General features: G+C 47.7%; 1 protein-coding gene across 1 annotated transcript in view; it reads right to left on the bottom strand.

Moving 5' to 3' along the window:
- Window positions 1-366: 366 nt before the first annotated feature.
- LOC110499879 (staphylococcal nuclease domain-containing protein 1) overlaps window positions 367-22,493 on the bottom strand; it is a 319,253-nt gene continuing 297,126 nt past the window's right edge. The window contains exons 23-24 of the mRNA XM_090213660.1: window positions 3,889-3,933; window positions 367-1,365 (exon numbers count right to left, since the gene is read on the bottom strand). Coding sequence (XP_090069786.1) covers window positions 1,294-1,365; window positions 3,889-3,933 — 117 coding nt within the window. The 3' untranslated portion in view covers window positions 367-1,293. The remainder of the gene's footprint in view (window positions 1,366-3,888; window positions 3,934-22,493) is intronic.

Genomic DNA, 22,493 nt, shown 5'->3' with positions numbered 1-22,493 from the left:
AATAAATGTGACACTAACCAGCCACTTATCTGTCACCTATGTTTAAATATATCTAGTACAGTCACGTGTGCTGTGTCATTCTGTGGGAACAATGCTTATTTAAGATGCAAATGAGATCAAGGTGTGTAAGAGTCGTTTAAATGGAAGAGGTGACCTACCAAAAGTAGCACTGGTACTTTGAAGTCCTTTGACTAGAACTAGGACACCATAGCCTGGTAAAACCATACTGAAAGATGTGCTCAGCATGATTCAATGGGGAGCGCAGCATCCGGTCTGGTTTAAACCAGGCTAAGGACATTAACAATCCTTGGTGAAATCTAGCAGCTTTGACTGTTTGGTGATTTCATTCCAGTAACAACATGCTTCTTTTTAATCATTTGCTCATTTTTATTCAGCAGAATTTTTTAATACAACGACAAGGGCTGTCATAAGGAAACAAATCCAAACACTGTTTCTGCTACGGCATACAGAGACAGAGAGACAGAGAGACAGAGATCATCATGTCACCATCATATGTAAACATTACAGAAAGAGGGAGGAGGAAGATGAGAAAATGCTGTTTGTCAAGGAAAGACGAGAATAAAACACTCCCAACATAAACGTTATTAAATGTCATATCACAGAGGTATACATCAAGGACAGAAATAAACTCGTCCGGTTGGTGTGGATCTCGAGCTAGCTTTTTAAAATTAACTTCATAAAACATAGCATTATTCATTTCTTGTCATTCATTAAGGAAGCGTTTCTCTCTGCAAAAAGCTGTTAATAATAAAAGTGAATGGATCCTCTTCTCAAGGCTTAGCCCCTTTCCTGTACAACGGATAGGAGGGATTGGCTGTGGTAGGGATAGGGTAAGGTAGCGATGCGCACGATTAGTGTGGGCGTATGACATCACTAATCAGGAAAGGGGTTGAAAGGATGACATGGCAATTAACGGGGCTCTGCAGCGGGGGGAGGGGGGGGGGACATGATAAGAACAACTGGTAGTGGCTCAGGAAGGGTGGAGAAGAGGAAGGATTGGACAGACACTGTTTTTAGTATGCTCTTTCAGAGTCCGGAGGGAGGAGGAGGAGGAGGAAGGGATGTGCAGAGTAGCAGGAGAGGGGACCAGGAGGATGTGCAGAGTAGCAGGAGAGAGGACCAGGAGGATGAACATGGAATAAAAGGAAGAGAGAGACAATGCTTGTCCTTTACTTTGTTTTATTTTTGTTGAATCGTTTTCTGTCACTTTTTCTCGTCCAATGAGTGCATCTCGTCTTCCGCGTTGGTCTTTGGAATGGTGCCGTGCGGTTTTCATTTTTTTAGTTTGTAGCCAAACTCGTCTGCGTCGTCGTCGCGGAAGTCTCCGTAGCGCCAGATGTTGAGCTGAGATAAAACATGAGACAGAAAAGACCATGAGCGCTCAGTGAATAACTGACAATAAAACAGACCAGCAACCGTCTCACATTAACCTTCAGTTCAAATGGGGGGGGGGGGCTGCTGAGGCTCCCCGAGACAGAGAGAGGCAGAGCGAGAGACAGACAGAGAGAGCAAGAGAGAGAGAGCGAGACAGAGAGAGAGACAGAGAGGCAGAGCGAGAGACAGACAGAGAGAGCAAGAGAGAGAGAGCGAGACAGAGAGAGAGACAAAGAGAGCAAGAGACAGAGCGAGAGACAGACAGAGAGAGCAAGAGTGAGCAAGACAGCGAGAGAGGAAGAGGTAGACAGGGGAAGGTAGACAGAGAGAGAGGTAAAGAAGTATAGAGAGAACATCAGTGTACTCTCACACCCCAGTGAGAACGAGGGGAGCATCATCATTGAATCCTTTCCAGAAGGGCCCCGGTGCTTCAGCCGCATCCCTGTCTATTCCCTCTATTCCATTAAATTCACTCCGCTGAGCTCTGCATCCCTCATCAAGCATCCAGGCAATTTCCTGCTAAACGTTCCGTTTGACGCGCAATGGGAAGGGCGGTGGTAGTGTGTGAGGGGGCATTCTAGGTGGGGACGCAAGAAGTTGTGTGTGTGTGTGTGTGTGAGAGATGTTTCACGACACCAACCAAGGCCCCCTCCTCTCCTCATCAGCAGTGTGTGATCAGCTGTTAACATGACGATTCACAGCCAATTAGTGCCCATGCTAATTTGCACTAGTCGCTAGGAAGCGGCTGCCATGTTGTCTTTCCTGTTTCTCTTCCGTCGATGCCTCGTCACTCGTTCCGGCCTTTTGGAGAACTACATCTCATTTACACCAATTTTGCCTGTGATTGGACGATTGTTTGGGCATGGCGTTGCGTGATTGGACAATATGTCAAAGCAGTGAGAGCGTTTGTCTTGTGACTGGCTGCTGAAGAGAACTGTGCCTTCTTGAAGGTCACAGTGTTTAAGGAGGATAAATGGATGCCACCTGTTTACCATAAATCAGGTAAAACAAGCACCCCAAGACTAGAAAAACGAATCTATATAAGGTCATTGGGCTATGCTCTTGGGCAAGATACAGTAAACAGTTACTGTATAACTAGGAGTATTAGGATTGAGCGGTGTAATCGCAAGGATAATGAAACTGGGCTGATACTTTTTGTATATGCTCTGTCATCTGACTAGACGATTGGCTAGTGTACCTAAACAGGTAGAACCACCTGCGTTTGGATTGGTTGCTGTGCTGTGAGCGGACCCTGGGGTGTGTGGAGGGGGGCAAGCGGACCCTGGGGTGTGTGGAGGTGGGTAAGCGGACCCTGGGGTGTGTGGAGGGGGGCAAGCGGACCCTGGGGTGTGTGGAGGGGGGCAAGCGGACCCTGGGGTGTGTGGAGGGGGGCAAGCGGACCCTGGGGTGTGTGGAGGTGGGCAAGCGGACCCTGGGGTGTGTGGAGGGGGGCAAGCGGACCCTGGGGTGTGTGGAGGGGGGCAAGCGGACACTGGGGTGTGTGGAGGTGGGCAAGCGGACCCTGGGGTGTGTGGAGGGGGGCAAGCGGACCCTGGGGTGTGTGGAGGGGGGCAAGCGGACCCTGGGGTGTGTGGAGGGGGGCAAGCGGACCCTGGGGTGTGTGGAGGGGGGCAAGCGGACCCTGGGGTGTGTGGAGGGGGGCAAGCGGACCCTGGGGTGTGTGGAGGTGGGCAAGCGGACCCTGGGGTGTGTGGAGGGGGGCAAGCGGACCCTGGGGTGTGTGGAGGTGGGCAAGCGGACCCTGGGGTGTGTGGAGGTGGGCAAGCGGACCCTGGGGTGTGTGGAGGTGGGCAAGCGGACCCTGGGGTGTGTGGAGGGGGGCAAGCGGACCCTGGGGTGTGTGGAGGGGGGCAAGCGGACCCTGGGGTGTGTGGAGGGGGGCAAGCGGACCCTGGGGTGTGTGGAGGTGGGCAAGCGGACCCTGGGGTGTGTGGAGGGGGGCAAGCGGACTCTGGGGTGTGTGGAGTTGGGCAAGCGGACCCTGGGGTGTGTGGAGGTGGGCAAGCGGACCCTGGGGTGTGTGGAGGTGGGTAAGAGTCCTGTGTGCCATGTGGATTCAATCTATCCCTCTCTCCCTCTCCCTCTCTTGCTTTCTCTCCATCAGCGTGGGCCTGCACAGGCTGTGGGCCAGCGTCCATTTAGGACAGCACTGCCTGCCAATGAGATGTGTCACGTCTTCAGAGAACAGACAGGTGGAGAGAAAGACAGAGGGAGCAGAGAAATGAAGGAGAGCTCCTTTCTTCTACTAGTAGTTGTAATTACAGCTTTGGAAACACCGGTTTACCTGTCATGCCAATAAAGCCAGGCTGAATTTGTATTGTGTTGAGTGAGCTAGTATGAAACAGGGAGAGAAAAGTGAGAAAGAGGGAGAGAGTTAGAGTGAGAGGGAGAGACACAGAGAGAGAGGTAGAGAGAGAGAGAGAGCGAGAGAGAGGGAGCAAGAGACGTAAAGAGGTAGAGAGAGAAACTTACCCTGGCAGTCTTGGCAGACTCCTGACCGTTGAGATACTCCGTCACCTGAGAGAGAGAACATGCATTAGTGTTGCAACTAAACCAGACTGAATTCTGTGGAGAGAAACACATTGGGTGCATCTCAACTCTCTAATTAATGTAGCCTCCTCGACTCGTCTCCTTTCCTTCATTGAAAATCGTCTCAGTGCAGACGAATGAGAAGGACACAAGTGGAGGACGCCACTTTAGACTATCAACACGCACCGACAAACACCTTCCCACCCATACATTCATAACACACATGTCGACAGGCTTCATTGGTAGCACTGTATTGCACATGGTAACAACAAAAACAGCTAGGTCATCATCAGATCAATAGGAAACGCGGATGCTAACCGCTAGCCCACCTGCTAACAGCTAACAACAGCGAGCAATCAAGCCAAGTGGCTCTCGTCTATACAGCGAGCTAGCTTTTAGAGCCTTCCTATTTAGCATTTAATTACAATCAAAATGCATTCACGTTTCACATGTCAGCGATAGGCTAGCAGGGTAAGAGAGGCTCACTACCTGCCCACGCTAGTGATGAAATCAGACCTGTATTGTGATTGTACTGCATCACAAGGGCAGGTGATTAGTCGGCGAGGGCCCTGATAGAGCAGTGAATGGTGGGAATAGAGTCAGGAAGTCAGAATCCTCTAGGATATTGAGGTCTGTAAATTAAGTAGATTGTGCTCGTCTATGTCTGGGTCTTTGTTAGGGCTGGGAATGATGATATTAACATGATAGGTGCTAATATGTTATGTAGGGACGGCAGGTAGCCTAGTGGTTAGAGCGTTGTTGGATCGAATCCCCGAGCTGACAAGGTAAAAATCTATCGTTCTGCCCCTGAACAAGGGGCACAAGTTCCCCGGTAGGCCGTCATTGTAAATAAGAATTTGTTCTTAACTGACTTGCCTAGTTAAATAAAGGTTCAATAAAATTATCACAATTCTACATGGATGGCAATTCGATACTGCGATTTGTTGTTGCAAACATACTGCTCACCATATGTCTGAGGCAGAGGAACAAGATAGAGTCATGAGAAAACAAGTTTGATCAGTCATGTAAATGTGCTGAAAACAAATTGGCTTCCTACTTAAAAAGAAGATGGAGAACAAGCTATGAAGGAAAATACTGGAGATGTGGTGTGCAGGTACAGCCAACTAGCACAAAAATCGTATTATCAAAATAATATGATATATCCTCAAATATAACTGTAGTAGACTCTGTAGATTTTTCTCCCCCTTCCTTAGTCTTTGTGTAAGTGTGGGAAATTAGGCTGGCTTGGATAGACAGGATTTGACTCGTGATGCTTCGGCTCAGATGAGAGTGAGTGAGAGAAAGTGAGAGAGAGAGGCAGAGTGAGAGAGACAGTGCGATACTGACAGAGAGAGACAGAAAGAGAGAGAGAGAGAGAAGCGGCAGACAGGCTGGGCATATTGACCTCTTATTATGCCAGAGTGTCCATTTAGCCCCATTGACTGAGCCTGACGATGAGTCACAGGACACAGCATGACGAGACCGAGGGATGGGGGAGGGAGGTAGAGAGATGGAGGGAGGGGGGTGGAGAAGAGTCTTAAAATGAGAGAGACAGAAAGGAAATGTCCGGTTACGGTCAAGAGAGACTGTGGGTATTGTCTGTCCGTGTGTGTGTGTATAGAGGCTGAACAGCTCCAAACCAGGAGGGTGCACTGCACTGTGACTGAGCGGTTTAGCTCTACATGGTTCTGGCCAGCCCTCCTCTCTCTCCTCCAACCCAAGCTAACCCAGCCTCAGCTCTGACTCATTCCTGCCAGCGTGATCGATGGGGAGGCTTTTGGAGTGTGTGTCTCGGGTCAGTCAGGGGAAAAGTGGGTGGGGAGGGAGGATACACAAGATGGAGGGTGGGTTGAAGAGGAGGAAATGGGTGATAGGGGAGAATTGGGAGAGGAGTGGGGAAGAGAAAGGGGTCGAAGGCAATGAAGAGGGGAGAATAAGAGTGAGGGGAAGGGGTGGAGGAAGACAGGGAAAATAAGGGATGAGAAGAGGGGACAGATAAGGAGGAGAGAAGGGGTGAGAGGGTGAAGAGTGGAAGAGAGTGAGTCAAAGGCTGAGGAGGAGGGGGTGAGACAGTCTACTCTATACAGTACCATATTAACCACAGAGGGTTCCATCATGCATCATAACTGATCAGGAGAACAGATGAGACTCCCGGCCAAGGAAATGAACACAGATATAGGAGAACGGCAGATGTTGAAAACTGCAGAGCGTGGATTCTGCATCGGGTTTAATTGCTTAGCTAGCTGGTATACACTGGTTAATTTGATAGCAACCCAGAACACATGAGGGTCAGGGAGAAAAACATACTTCAGTACAGCTGGATCGTACAGCTTTGTGTGTGTGTGTGTGTGTGTGTGTGGGGGGGGGGGGGGGGGTGTCGAAAACTGCAACCGCTGCATAAGCTATCAATCAAAGCTAACTAAGAGTGAGAATTTAGAAAAGGGGACAGCAGATGTTCACATATCTCCTTCCCAAACAGATGTGACCATACGGAGGTCCTAGTCCATAGCATTAACGTCTTACTTCAGAGGTCTCCGTGACATTTGAGTGGCTGGGAGGGGTCCGGATACGCCATGTTAAAAGTATTTTAGTGCCCCGTGTCCTTCATGACTACTGATGTAGGTTAAAGTCCCTGGATGGAATTACATCATCTTGTCATTTCCTTTCATCCACCACCGACCCACCTACCGTCTGCTTTGGAGACCTCTTAGTGTAACCCCATCTCAATAATGACCTCATATTTGGTCCTGGCCAATAGCAGGGGACTTACAAGGAAGCATTACTTTGGTCCTGGCCAATAGCAGGGGACTATATGGAGGCATTACTATATGAATGAGAGGGATCTGCCAGACAGCTAGCCAAGCTCTTTGTCCTTTAACTAAGGGGTGCCTTCCTGACAGACCGTCTCTTGCTGTTCTCTTCAGTACAGTATGTGAGAGCAGGAAACCAGTGTGTGTGCCTAACATCCTCCTAATATGGGCCCATATGCTGTTCCAGAAAAGCCCTTTCAGGACCTTTTCACAGCCACCAGACGGTCTCTACTCCCACTGGAGGAGGACAATCACTAGCCAATAAACCAGCAAACAAGAAGAATATGGAACCAAATATCTCAACTAAATCAATAAATAGGATGGGGGGGTAGGTGTTGTGTATTTCAGAATGATAGTAGGGGGAGAGGAGGAAGAACGAGAGACTGTAAGAGAGAGAGATATAATAGTACTGTATGACCCCACAGAACTCCATATGCCAGACAGATGCCCCTGGTCCCATCTATACCAGGTTGGTGTTGAACAACCTGCCACTACCTGGCAGACCGGGAGGTGGTGGGAATATGGTGTTGGTGAACAACCTGCCACTACCTGGCAGACTGGGAGGTGGTGGGAATATGGTGTTGGTGAACAACCTGCCACTATCTGGCAGACCGGGAGGTGGTGGGAATATGGTGTTGGTGAACAACCTGCCACTATCTGGCAGACTAGGAGGTGGTGGGAATATGGTGTTGGTGAACAACCTGCCACTACCTGGCAGACCGGGAGGTGGTGGGAATATGGTGTTGGTGAACAACCTGCCACTACCTGGCAGACCGGGAGGTGGTGGGAATATGGTGTTGGTGAACAACCTGCCACTATCTGGCAGACTAGGAGGTGGTGGGAATATGGTGTTGGTGAACAACCTGCCACTACCTGGCAGACCGGGAGGTGGTGGGAATATGGTGTTGGTGAACAACCTGCCACTACCTGGCAGACCGGGAGGTGGTGGGAATATGGTGTTGGTGAACAACCTGCCACTATCTGGCAGACTGGGAGGTGGTGGGAATATGGTGTTGGTGAACAACCTGCCACTACCTGGCAGACTGGGAGGTGGTGGGAATATGGTGTTGGTGAACAACCTGCCACTACCTGGCAGACTGGGAGGTGGTGGGAATATGGTGTTGGTGAACAACCTGCCACTACCTGGCAGACTGGGAGGTGGTGGGAATATGGTGTTGGTGAACAACCTGCCACTACCTGGCAGACCGGGAGGTGGTGGGAATATGGTGTTGGTGAACAACCTGCCACTATCTGGCAGACTAGGAGGTGGTGGGAATATGGTGTTGGTGAACAACCTGCCACTACCTGGCAGACCGGGAGGTGGTGGGAATATGGTGTTGGTGAACAACCTGCCACTACCTGGCAGACCGGGAGGTGGTGGGAATATGGTGTTGGTGAACAACCTGCCACTATCTGGCAGACTGGGAGGTGGTGGGAATATGGTGTTGGTGAACAACCTGCCACTACCTGGCAGACTGGGAGGTGGTGGGAATATGGTGTTGGTGAACAACCTGCCACTACCTGGCAGACTGGGAGGTGGTGGGAATATGGTGTTGGTGAACAACCTGCCACTACCTGGCAGACTGGGAGGTGGTGGGAATATGGTGTTGGTGAACAACCTGCCACTACCTGGCAGACCGGGAGGTGGTGGGAATATGGTGTTGGTGAACAACCTGCCACTATCTGGCAGACTAGGAGGTGGTGGGAATATGGTGTTGGTGAACAACCTGCCACTACCTGGCAGACCGGGAGGTGGTGGGAATATGGTGTTGGTGAACAACCTGCCACTACCTGGCAGACTGGGAGGTGGTGGGAATATGGTGTTGGTGAACAACCTGCCACTACCTGGCAGACCGGGAGGTGGTGTTGGTGAACAACCTGCCACTACCTGGCAGACCGGGAGGTGGTGGGAATATGGTGTTGGTGAACAACCTGCCACTACCTGGCAGACCGGGAGGTGGTGGGAATATGGTGTTGGTGAACAACCTGCCACTACCTGGCAGACTGGGAGGTGGCGGGAATATGGTGTTGGTGAACAACCTGCCACTACCTGGCAGACTGGGAGGTGGTGGGAATATGGTGTTGGTGAACAACCTGCCCTTACCTGGCAGACTGGGAGGTGGTGGAATATGGTGTTGGTGAACAACCTGCCACTACCTGGCAGACTGGGAGGTGGTGGGAATATGGTGTTGGTGAACAACCTGCCACTACCTGGCAGACCGGGAGGTGGTATTCTTTCTGGTTCAGGATGAACAGATCATGTGCATCCTGTTATTTGGTACAGAGAGTACATTCATTACCATAGTGTCTGACTCAATGCAGGTGATGCCTTAGAACCCCATTATAGTCAATCTGGAATAATGTTCTTCATTTTGTACAACAAAGATAACGCTCGTTAGCAACACTAAATATCAGTCGTATTATACACCCGATGCCTTCTCCGACTTGCAAAACATCCCTCTTTCCCTTTCCCCCAAAACGCAAAAAGGGAGAATGAATAGTCAGCAATAGATTAACAACTGGTATCCAATTTATCTTCTGAACAGTCTGCCTCTGTACTTGTGAATAACAACGACTCCTCGCTTCGTAGTTCTTTCCAGGCTTGTCTGACTCTGCAGTCCTGGGTGTTAGCCTTAAAGCTGCAAAATGTAACTTTTTGGGCGACATGACCAAATTCGCATAGAGTTATAGATCTGTCATTCTCATTGAAAGCAGGTCTAAGAAGAGGTCAATCTGTTCTATGTGCGCTATTTCTATGCTTCCCATTCTTAAGTTTAGTTTTTGAGTCTTTTACTTTCAGTTTTGTACAGCAGCTTCAAACAGCTGAACTGAGCTGAATGATTCTCTACACTAGACTTGTGTGTTTTGTAACATAAACTGAAATTAGGCAAACTATTAGAATTTGAGCAACCAGGAAATGGTGGAGCTATTTCTGCATAGTTCATCTTTAAGTGATATCCCTCACAGAGAAACCGGGAGGTAGACTGGCTGTCTGTCTTTCCTATGAATAGTGCATGGCGGGATGAGACTGTGTTCTCCCCATGTCTCTCCAGACATCCTGGTAACATGGATTTGATTTGAAAAGGACCTCTTTTAATCACAGCAGTCTTCGTCAGAGACTGCTCCATGGAGGCTGTGTGTGGGAGTGTGTGTGTGTGCCACCTGTGCATGTCTGTGTGTGTGAGTACGGTATGTCTGCCTGTGTGTGTGTGTTTGTGTGACTGCGTCTCTGCATGCGCGTGTGTGTGTCCCTCACTGAAGTCCCTGTGAGGCATGCTGGGACAGGCCCCGGTACATGCTGGTAGCTCCAGCAGTGTGGTCTGTCGGGGGCTTTCAGGCAGCGAGGGGGACAACGTGGCATGACAGCACCCAGCAAACGATGGTTCGACGAGTTCCGGAGGACCAACGACAGGGGAGCGCCCCATCAGAGGACCGTGAGTGCAGGCACACAACGCACCACGTTACATAGGCTATACACACACACATATACATGGGTATAGGACTGTTACGGTGACCGTATTACCGTCACGAGTCATGATCGCAGTCAAATTCCACGTGACCGCTTAGTCACGGTCACTAGGCTTCTCCAAGCTCTGATGCTGCTGATGGTTATTAGTACAAATTGCTAACTGCCTGGTACTCAGTACTCTATTGTCCCTCTAATCACTATGACATCAATGCAAATGTTATCGAAAATCCAATTCAAACACTTCATGAGAGTCCATGAGCTCATGTTGCAACATTTCTTTAGGCTATACAATTGTGTGAGAAAATAGAGTGATGGCCTCTATTAAAAAGAGGAAGATCCCATCCGCGTTCTATAGGCTAGGCCTACTATATTTATATCTCAGCTTTCATAATATTAAGCACATTGCTTCGCTTTACTACAGGAGTATAGCCTACCTGGCTGGCATGTAAATTAACTACAGGATAGCCAGATCAGGGCCTAACATAAGGACAACTCAGAGTATGCTAGTGTGTTCATCTGAAATAGTCTACATTTTCTTCATATCGTGTTTCTTTAGACCTGTCTAAAACAAATAATATATTTATTTTTGATGGTGTAGGCTATATTACATGGATTTATTAGACTTTTTTAAATGTAGATGTTCCGAAGGTCTGCATCAGTGGCTTGTAGGCTGTGTGTGGAAGCCAGGAGATGTTAAACATGTTTATGTTAATTAACAGTCAATTACCGTGAGACCGATAGTTATTAGCTTGACAATCGCTGGCTGACAAAATGTCATGACCACAGCCCTACTCTTGGATAGAAACATTGTGAACAAGGTTATTAAAAAGGTATGTGGGCCTATCCCACACACACAGACACCAGGTAGAGACACACAGGCTGAGAACTTTGAGATTTGACCTACACAAGTGCATTTGATGCTAAAATACACAGACAGACCAATGTAATCATGTCTCTTGTAGGTCATTTTCCACTGAAAGAAAATGTTGACCATATAAACCAGCCTAAATGATTATGATACAACAAATGTAAGTATTAAAAAAAGGGAACCCTATAGACATGGCTAAAGATGAGTTGGCTAAAGACGAGTTGGCAGAAAACTAGGGCAGACCTAGGTTAGAGTAGCAGTAAGTTTGTTTCTATTTCTCTTTTATTGTCTCTCCCCATGAGATCACCCACTGTGAAGTGACAGAAGTTTAAATGACCTACACCCACTCTCCAACCCCAACCCCCACTTCCCCCCTCTGTCTCTCCCTCCTCTCCTGACCCTAGGGTGCGGGGGAGGCAGGAGTGTGTGTGTGGTCGGGTCAGGGGAAATAGAGCTTGGCTAGTGGCGCGTGTCACTGTCACCCTGGACATGTCACAAGGCCCCCAGAGCACTGCTGCTGGCGGTGTGTGTGTGTGGGTATGAGAGGTAGGGTCGATAGGAAAGTGTCCATTGCGCGTTCAACACGAACTCTTACTGGTTAATGAGGTATCGAACAGTCAGGAGGAAGGGGCATGCTTTTGCACACTCCACAGTGTACTGGCGGGGGGTGATGGGACATGACAGGGACCCATGGGGGGTTTAGGGTGAGGGGGTCGATGGCAAGCTGTCAACCAGACAAAGTTGGTTGAAAGTACTGCAAAAGGCCATTGAGTACACCACGACAAAAGAGTTAGCCTGTATGTCTCAGAACTGTCTATCTTTACTGCCTATGATAGGTGAGTGATTGGTTGTGTCTCTCTGTGTGTCTGTAGGGCCTCGGAGCCCCCCAGAGTCCGTGCTGCTATTGAGTACTCAATTTATCTCTGCTGTTCACTGATAAGGGCAGACGACTGTATTAACAGACAAACCTACAATTCCCATGTGGCATTTCATCTCTACCCCACTGTTCAATTACACTGATAGAAGAAACTACATTTCCCATGAGGCATCACAGCAATGCCCCACCACACAATTACCCTGTAATAGAAGAAACTGCATTTCCCATGGGGCATCATGTCTGCCTTCAGCACAATAGAAAAAACTACACATCCCCAAAGCACCTCATTTGTTCCTCTCGGCAGTTACACCAAAATGTAACTTCACTTGCACAAGGCATTTTCACCACAGAATAATTACACTAACCCATATATATATATATATATAGAGAGAGATTTTTTAAACCTTTATTTAACTAGGCAAGTCAGTTAAGAACAAATTCTTATTTTCAATGACGGCCTTGGAACAGTGGGTTAATTGCCTTGTTCAGGGGCAGAATGACAGATTTGTACCTTGTCAGCTAGGGGATTTGACCTTACAAGCTTTCGGTTGCTCGTCCAATGCTCTAACCACTAGGCTACCTGCCGCCCCATTTAACACCAACAAAGAAACTACACTACCCACAAATCACATCATCCGTCCTCTCATAATAAAATGTACACTGCAACTCCCCAAAACACTACATTTCCCATGAGGCAGCACATCCATCCCTTCACAGTAGTGCAATTGACCTACACTGCCAAAATAAAAATCATCTGTTGGGAAATAAACTACAGATCCCATGGGGCCTCTCATCTGCAGAACAGCACAGCAATTAAAAGCAAGTGTTGGTCTGATCCCCAGCTCTCATATCCCTCTTCAGCTTGGGCTTCAAGCAGCAGCGTACGTCCTTCTAAACTCTCCGGCTCCATCCACATCACAGCTGCCTTCTGCTCTCTCCCTCCCTCCCAAAACACTCCACACTCACATGCCTGCATCAGCACAAACACAAACACTGGAGCTAGCGACGCTAACACTGGAGCTAACACCAAAGTCAAAACAACAATCCTAGCTCAAAGCGCTAGGTGAGTGTTGTGTATTAGCTTATGTCGCTACAAAGAGCCAACCAGGGCATAACATTAACATCCGCCAAATGTGGGTAGATTTAGGTAATGGTTGGTAACGTAAGTGGGTGGTCAATTTGCAGGGCTCTATATTGCATGTACGAATATAAATATAGTGAAAAAGTCAAGAATGAGCACGTGCGAGGAAAATGCTGCAGTAGCTGTTTTCAAAGTATTTCTGCCGTTTTGTTTCATAGCTGCTAATCGCACAAATAAATATGAATCTATATCCCACCTCATCAAGCAACACTGCCTGGCAGGAGAGATTTGTGCACTGTGCTGATTCATTTTTGGAGGCGCTGCGCACAGGCATAAAAGTTGGTCAAATTTACTTGAAAGTCAACAAAGCGAGACTTTGTCCTCGTGTTTCTTGGCTATTTACATTGTTTAGTTCACAAGGTCGGGTGTTTCTAAATGGAAGTTTGAGTCTGCTGCTTCAACTGATGCAAAGAGATGTTGTCTACTCCTAGTCAGAACCCAAATCTCTCTCACACAGACCCGTGACAGGACTCCAGTGGCATGGTTACCACGGTAACCTCCCAGCCTGAACATTTTGTCTCTGATATGTTCTCGGGTCACAAAAAATGAAATTGAGCTATTCCTCACATTATTTCTTACTAATAAATGTTTGGTTTTTTAGAAACATTAAGCATGGCGATCATCATTTGTTTTAAGTAATTATGGCGCAAAGATATATTTTGGCTGACCAATTTTTCTATCTACCTGCCACAGTGGCTGGTGGACCAAAAATAAAAATTAGTTAAATTAGTTAAATAAAGGTTAAAAAGAAAATGATAGGAGAGTCAGCGCTTGAAGCTAACTGTAACGCGGGCTGTTTCATCTGAGGCCCAAAAACTTTCAGAACAAATGTTCTATTGAAAAGGACTAGGGATAATATACGAGGTTCATGCTACGTTGGTGATTGATAATTAGCAAGAGGCTTCTGTGTTTTGTAATTGATTGTTAATTAGCAAAAGGGGAGATGATTAGCTTGTAGAGCTAATTAACTTTTTCGCTCGATTACAGCGTTCGCTTAGCGCAGCCTGATTGTGCGTCAGTCATCTGACGTCGTCGCCTTTGGTTGGCCTACTTTTACTGTGATGATCGAGCACCAAGATGGTGTCTGTACGACCGTACTGGAACTTAATGCTTTTTAATAGACTTCAACTTCAAGTCATGGAATGAATCGCTTTTGTGTCAGATAGGAATGTGTGTGTGTGGTGACAGTATGCTGTGAATGTGGCTGACAAGAGAATATTCTCTCGATGAAAGATGGTGAATGTACAGTTGAAGTCAGAAGTTTACATACACCTTAGCCAAATACATTTAAACACAGTTTTTCCACAATTCCTGACATTTAATCCCTGTCTTAGGTCAGTTAGGATCACCACTTTATTTGAAGAATGTGAAATGTCAGAATAAGAGTAGAGAGAATGATTTATTTCAGTGGGTCAAAAGTTTATACACTCAATTTGTATTTAGTAGCATTGCCATTAAATTGTTTAACTTGGGTCAAATGTTTTGGGTAGCCTTCCACAAGCTTCCCACAATAAGTTGGGTGAATTTTGGCCTATTCCTCCTGACAGAGCTGGTGTAACTGAGTCAGGTTTGTAGGCCTCCATGCCCGCACAGGCTTTTTCAGTTCTGCCCACAAATTTTCTATGAGATTGAGGTCAGGGCTTTGTGATGGCCACTCCAATACCTTGACTTTGTTGTCCTTAAGCCATTTTGCCACAACTTTGGAAGTATGCTTGGGATCATTGTCCATTTGGAAGACCCATTTGCAACCAAGCTTTAATTTCCTGACTGATGTCATGAGATGTTGCTTCAATATATAATTTTTCTCCCTCATGATGCCATCTATTTTGTGAAGTGCACCAGTCCCTCCTGCAGCAAAGCACACCCACAACATGATGCCACCACCCTGTGCTTCAAAGTTGGGATGGTGTTCTTCGTCTTGCAAGCATCCCTCCTTTCCCTCCAAACATAACGATGGTCATTGTGGCCAAACGGTTCTATTTTTGTTTCATCAGACCAGAGGACATTTCTCCAAAAAGTACAATCTTTGTCCCCATGTGCATCTGCAAACCGTAGTCTGGCTTTTATATGGCGGTTTTGGAGAATGGCTTCTTCCTTGCTGAGCGGCCTTTCAGGTTATGTAGATATAGGACTCGTTTTACTGTGGATATAGATACTTTTGTACCTGTTTCCTCCAGCATCTTCACAAGGTCCTTTGTTGTTGCTCTCGGATTGATTTGCACTTTTCGCACCACAGTATGTTCATCTCTAGGAGACAGAACGCGTCTCCTTCCTGTGCGGTATGACGCCTGAGTGGTCCCATGTTTATACTTGCGTACTATTGTTTGTACAGATGAACATGGTACTTTTAGGCGTTTGGAAATTGCTCCCAAGGATGAACTAGATTTGTGGTCTACAATTTTTCTTGGCTGATTTCTTTTGATTTTCCCATGCACTGAGTTTGAAGGTAAGCCTTGAAATACATCCACAGGTGCAACTCCAATTGACTCAAATTATGTCAATTAGCCTCAGAAGCTTCTAAAGCCATGACATCATTTTCCCGACTTTTCCAAGCTGTTAAAAGGCACAGTCAACTTAGTGTATGTAAACTTCTGACCCATTGGAATTGTGATACAGTGAAATAATCTGTATGTAAACAATTGTTGGAAAAATGACTTGTGTCATGCAAAGTAGATGTCCTAACAGACTTGCCAAAACTATAGTTTTTAACAAAAAATTTGTGGAGTTGTTGAAAAACGAGTTTTAAGGACTCCAAACTAAGTGTATGTAAACTTCCGACTTCAACTGTATGTGTGTGAGAGAGAACGAGAGAAAGACATACAGAAAATGAGAGAGATAAAGGGAGAGTAAGAGAGAGCGTGCGACAGAGGGACATGCAGACAGTAAAAGACAGAGAGAGAGATTGGGTCCCAATCCAGTGCAATAAGGTAAAAAGTGTTCACTGTGCAAAAGTGTGAGGAGGAAAAGGGCCCATTGATTGTGGTGTTATCCAATGCCATCTGGCAGACAGACAGCAGATGTAGAGTGGCAGTTATGGGGACGGGTCTGGTAGTTATGGGGACGGGTCTGGTAGTTATGGGGACGGGTCTGGTAGTTATGGGTCTGGTAGTTATGGGGACGGATCTGGTAGCTCAGGTGTATATATATATATCTTCACAAGGTCCTTTGTTGTTGTATATACACACACACACACACACTGCTCAAAAAAATAAAGGGAACACTAAAATAACACATCCTAGATCTGAATGAATTAAATATTCTTATTAAATACTTTTTTCTTTACATAGTTGAATGTGCTGACAACAATTATCAACCCATGGAGGTCTGGATTTGGAGTCACACTCAAAATTAAAGTGGAAAACCACACTACAGGCTGATCCAACTTTGATGTAATGTCCTTAAAACAAGTCAAAATGAGGCTCAGTAGTGTGTGTGGCCTCCACGTGCCTGTATGACCTCTCTACAACGCCTGGGCATGCTCCTGATGAGGTGGCGGATGGTCTCCTGAGGGATCTCCTCCCAGACCTGGACTAAAGCATCTGCCAACTCCTGGACAGTCTGTGGTGCAACAGATGGAGTGAGACATGATGTCCCAGATGTGCTCAATTGTATTCAGGTCTGGGGAACGGGCGGGCCAGTCCATAGCATCAATGCCTTCCTCTTGCAGGAACTGCTGACACACTCCAGCCACATGAGGTCTAGCATTGTCTTGCATTAGGAGGAACCCAGGGCCAACCGCACCAGCATATGGTCTCACAAGGGGTCTGAGGATCTCATTTCGGTACCTAATGGCAGTCAGGCTACATCTGGCGAGCACATGGAGGGCTGTACGCCCCCCCCAAAGAAATGCCACCCCACACCATGACTGACCCACCGCCAAACCGGTCATGCTTGAGGATGTTGCAGGCAGCAGAACGTTCTCCACGGCGTCTCCAGACTCTGTCACGTCTGTCACATGCTCAGTGTGAACCTGCTTTCATCTGTGAAGAGGACAGGGCGCCAGTGGCGAATTTGCCAATCTTGGTGTTCTCTGGCAAATACCAAATGTCCTGCACGGTGTTGGGCTGTAAGCACAACCCCCACCTGTGGACGTTGGGCCCTCATACCACCCTCATGGAGTCTGTTTCTGACCGTTTGAGCAGACACATGCACATTTGTGGCCTGCTGGAGGTCATTTGCAGGGCTCTGGCAGTGCTCCTCCTTGCACAAAGGCGGAGGTAGCGGTCCTGCTGCTGGGTTGTTGCCCTCCTACGGCCTCCTCCACGTCTCCCGATGTACTGGCCTGTCTCCTGGTAGCGCCTCCATGCTCTGGACACTACGCTGACAGACACAGCAAACCTTCTTGCCACAGCTCGCATTGATGTGCCATCCTGGATGAGCTGCACTACCTGAGCCACTTGTGTGGGTTGTAGACTCCGTCTCATGCTACCACTAGAGTGAAAGCACCGCCAGCATTCAAAAGTGACCAAAACATCAGCCAGGAAGCATAGGAACTGAGAAGTGGTATGTGGTCTCCACCTGCAGAATCACTCCTTTATTGGGGGTGTCTTGCTAATTGCCTATAATTTCCACCTGTGGTCTATTCCATTTGCACAACAGCATGTGAAATTTTATTGTCAATCAGTGTTGCTTCCTAAGTGGACAGTTTGATTTCACAGAAGTGTGATTGACTTGGAGTTACATTGTGTTGTTTAAGTGTTCCCTTTATTTTTTTCAGCAGTGTATATATGAAGTGGGTAAATCAGTATGTAAACATTAAAGTGTTTAATGACTATAGTGTTCAATGACTATATACAGTGTTCAATGACTATATACAGCATAGCGTAAAGCAGTCTCTAAGGTAAAGGGTAGAGTACCGGCTGTTAGCTGGCTAGTGACAGTGTCTAAGGTTCAGGCCAGGGTACTGGACGGAGGCCGGCTAGTGGTGACTATTTAACAGTCTGATGGCCTGGAGATAGAAGCTGTTTTTCAGTCTCTCGGCCCCAGCTTTGATGCACCTATACTGTTTCCTCCTCCTAGAGTTTAGCGGGTGAACAGACCGTGGCTTGGGTGGCCTTGATGATCTCCTTGATAATCTCCTTGGCCTTCCTGTGACACTGGGTGCTGTAGATGTCCTGGAAGGCAGGCAGTGTGCCCTGATGATGCGTTGGGCTGACAGCAGCACCCTCTAGAGAACCCTGTGGTTGCAGACAATGAAATAGCTATGGTGATACAGCCCGACAGGATGCTCTCAAGGGTGCATCTGTAGACGTTTGTGAGGGTCTTAGGGGCCAAGCCGGATTTCTTCAGCCTCCTGAGGTTATAAAGGCGCTGTTGCGCCTTCTTCACTACACTGAATGTGTGAAGGGACCACTTCAGGTGCTCTCTCTACTCTCTCCTGTAGTCCACGATCAGCTCCTTCGTTTTGTTGACGTTGAGGGTCGAGGTTATTTCCTGGCACCACTCCGCCAGGGCTCTCACCTCCTCCCTCTAGGCTGATGATTGAGTTGGAGACGTGCATGGCCACGCAGTCATGGGTGATCAGGGAGTACAGGAGGGGGCTGAGCATGAACCCCTGTGGGACCCCTGGGTTGAGGATCAATGTGAGAGGTGTTGTTGCCTAACTTCCCCACTTGCGGTCAGCCCTTAAGGAAGTCCAGGACCCAGTTCAACATGGAGGAGTTCAGAACCAGGGCCCTGAGCTTAGTCATGAGCTTGGAGGGCACTATGGTGTTGAAGGCTGAGCTGTATTCAATTAACAAAATGTTACATTCTTACATTGGGGTAATATGTGAATTGTAGTGGGTCTAGGGTGACATGAACCTTAACTAGCCTCTCAAAGCACTTCATGATGACAGAGGTGAGTGCTATGGGGTGATAGTCATTTAGTTGAGTTACCTTCACTTTCTTGGGTACAGGAACAATGGTGGACATCTTGAAGCAAGTGGGGACAATGGACTGGGACATGGATAGAATGAATATGTCCATAAACACTCCAGCCAGCTGGTGTTCCCATGTACACAGCTTGGCAGCTCGAGCCGCCAGTATCTATAATACGTGAATGTCTAAGGTCCCCGCCACATACAGTACGTCTCTTGTCTGAGCCGTTGAATTGATTCCCTCGTAACACACACTTTCCCCACCATCGCCACCTCAACACATGGAATAATGTTATCAAAGGGAGGCATGAAGCAGAATGTGGGAGGGGGGCTGAGAGAGAGGAGAGGCCAGGGTTGGGCTAAGGCAGAGCGGAAATAATCAGCATTAACAGCGTTTTAAATCACATCTCATTTAGAATGAAAGGTCTGATCCACCGCCGTTTACTTTAATTCCTGTGGATTATAATTCATCATGGCGGCGCTCTCAAAGACATGCAAATTCATGCAAATTCTGGATGCTAGCACCTTGCCTTCCCATTTTGCTGTGCACAACCTCTCTTTGGGCTAGGTGAAATAGAGAGGATGAAGAGCAAGAGAGGGATGGAAGGAGAAACATGACGAGGAGAAGAGAGGGATGGAAGAAGAGACAGGACTAGGAGAAGAGAGAGGGATGGAAGGAGAAACATGACGAGGAGAAGAGAGGGATGGAAGAAGAGACAGGACTAGGAGAAGAGAGAGGGATGGAAGAAGAGACAGGACTAGGAGAAGAGAGAGGGATGGAAGGAGAAACATGACGAGGAGAAGAGAGGGGGATGGAAGAAGAGACAGGACTAGGAGAAGAGAGAGGGATGGAAGGAGAAACATGACGAGGAGAAGAGAGGGATGGAAGAAGAGACAGGACTAGGAGAAGAGAGAGGGATGGAAGGAGAAACATGACGAGGAGAAGAGAGAGGGATGGAAGAAGAGACAGGACTAGGAGAAGAGAGAGGGATGGAAGGAGAAACATGACGAGGAGAAGAGAGAGGGATGGAAGAAGAGACAGGACTAGGAGAAGAGAGAGGGATGGAAGAAGAGACAGGACTAGGAGAAGAGAGAGGGATGGAAGAAGAGACAGGACTAGGAGAAGAGAGAGGGATGGAAGAAGAGACAGGACTAGGAGAAGAGAGAGGGATGGAAGAAGAGACAGGACTAGGAGAAGAGAGAGGGATGGAAGAAGAGACAGGACTAGGAGAAGAGAGAGGGATGGAAGAAGAGACAGGACTAGGAAAAGAGAGAGGGATGGAAGAAGAGACAGGACTAGGAGAAGAGAAAGATGGATAAGAAGGAAAATGGAGACGGGGAGGTCGAGCGAGAGACGGGAAGATGGAGAGGCAGAGAGAAGGTGAGCATAGGAGAGATGGATGGAGAGAGAGGGAGAGAGGGAGGGAGAGAGAGAGGGAGGGAGAGCAAATGGAAAGAGGGAGTGAGAGAGACATTAAAAGGGATGGGAGGAATGAGTGAGCGCTCAGTGTGCGGGTGGGGGTGTGCCAGGGGTGGCAGAGTGCCACTCTAGCCCGACAGAGTAGGGGGGGGGGGGTAGTGCCAGGGCTCTCCCTAAAGATGGCCTCCCATGCCAGCATGCCTGAGGGGCGAAGGCTTGAGAGAGAGTGGAGACAGGAGGGGAGAGAGGAGGGGAAGGCATATTCTCCATCACCCTGCCACACACACCACATGGTTTAAGGCTCTGAGGCAATGACCGGCGGAGGAGGTGTGTGTATGTATGTGTGTCTGAGTGTGTGTGTGATAGCCTGACACACACACACACACTAAGGGGGAGGACCAGCCGTCGGCCCTGCCAAAGCTGTTGGAGTTAGTGAGTTCTACAGAGAGTTCCTGACTCATTTCAGGATATGAAAGGAGAGAGTTCAGCAGTTCATACAGACTGCCTCCTGTCTGCATTCACCTGCTCTTCAGCCTGACACACTCTCACACTCTCCACCCGACAGTAGAGTAGCTTAGGAGGGTGATGTACCATCTCCACCCGATAACATCTCCTAACCTTAACAGGATAATGGAGGACGGAAGACAGGGTGGTGCGGCAGGTGCCGCTTCTCATTCGAATGCAGTTATTTTATCTAAAACATCAGGTGTAATCCGACCCCAGCCAAGTAACTCATGCAAAGAGTTAAAGCGCAATTATGCGTTTTATCTCGTGCTTTGCCATGATTGTCAGTTATGTAGCTGCTCTACTGATAATCTCAGTGCGTCCTTGCTGGGATGACACAATCAGTCTACTACCGGAGAATATCAACACCAAACACATTGGTTCACGTTCCACGGGAGCGGACAGTACACAGCATACCATAATGTTCTGAATAATGACCACGTCTACCTCGCTCCCTATTCCACTGAACCGCTTAGGCGTAACAAACAAGTCCAACATTTATCAGAAACTGTTAAACTACCTGTTCACTACCCTCCTGCGGGGATGTGCAACTCAACCCTGGGCCCAACATCACCGGAGTGGAAAGCAGTGGATGGCCTCGTCCACTGATCGTCGCCGCTGTGGAGGTGGGTGAGTGCCATGGTCCCATGGTTTCTCTCGACTCACCCGGCTCCAGGATAGATTTTGACTCTTCAAACATACCCAAGTCGTTATATGCGATCCCTGACTCTGCTTCTGGTACGCAAGCGGTTACAATTAGTTCTCTGCATCCAGTGCAGGCGGGAGGGATTGGTAATTGCGCTACCGAACTGCCCCTAATCAAAACGAAACAAAACGGCCTACACCCAGCCGTCAGAAAACACAGAACATTTAACTTATTTCAATGTGTCAATCACTCTCGGGTCATCTGGAACCCACGAGCTAATCCCAAGGGACTACTAGGGGGCACTTGAACATTCCTAGTGTCATTCCAAAAAGTGATCAAATTCAACATCTACTCACAGACTTCAACCTTGATTTCTGCCTCTCAGAGACATGGCTCCATAAAACCTCTCCATATGCTGCTTTGATTGTGCCTGGCTACAATGTTTTCAGGAGAGACAGGACTGAAGGAAGAGGGGTGTGTGATGATTTACATTAAAGAACATATTTGATGTAAACAAATTGAGTGGTCATGTGATAATGAACTAGAATGTATTGGCCTGAATGTTACACTGTCTCCCAAAATGTCCATTTCCATTATTGGAATGTATAGGCCACCTTCCACCCCAAGTGTGTTTTTTTTATCAGTTTAATAACATGCTTAGGGAATGTGATTTTGGGAAAGAGGTCATCTTAATGTGATGACAAGTCTTGTAGGAAAACCCTCAAACGGATCACTAATACCTTTGACCTTACACAGCTAGTTAAAGGGCCAACCAGGGTGACTTGTTGTTCTAAAACACAGATTGATCTGGTGTTCAGTAATAAACCAGAGAGAGTGACTAAATCATTCAATATGGTTACTGGGCTGTCTGATCATAATCTGACACTTATAGCCAGAAAGCTGTCTATAAGAGCAGGTTTAACCTCTCTACTGTTAGAAAGCCGGATCAACTAAG

Source organism: Oncorhynchus mykiss, chromosome 21 (genome assembly GCF_057628025.1).
Source record: "Oncorhynchus mykiss isolate SJ-2025 chromosome 21, ASM5762802v1, whole genome shotgun sequence".
Lineage (NCBI taxonomy): Eukaryota > Metazoa > Chordata > Actinopteri > Salmoniformes > Salmonidae > Oncorhynchus > Oncorhynchus mykiss.
The sequence above is the reverse complement of the archived record's forward strand: the minus strand, read 5'-3'. Positions and strand labels throughout refer to the sequence as shown.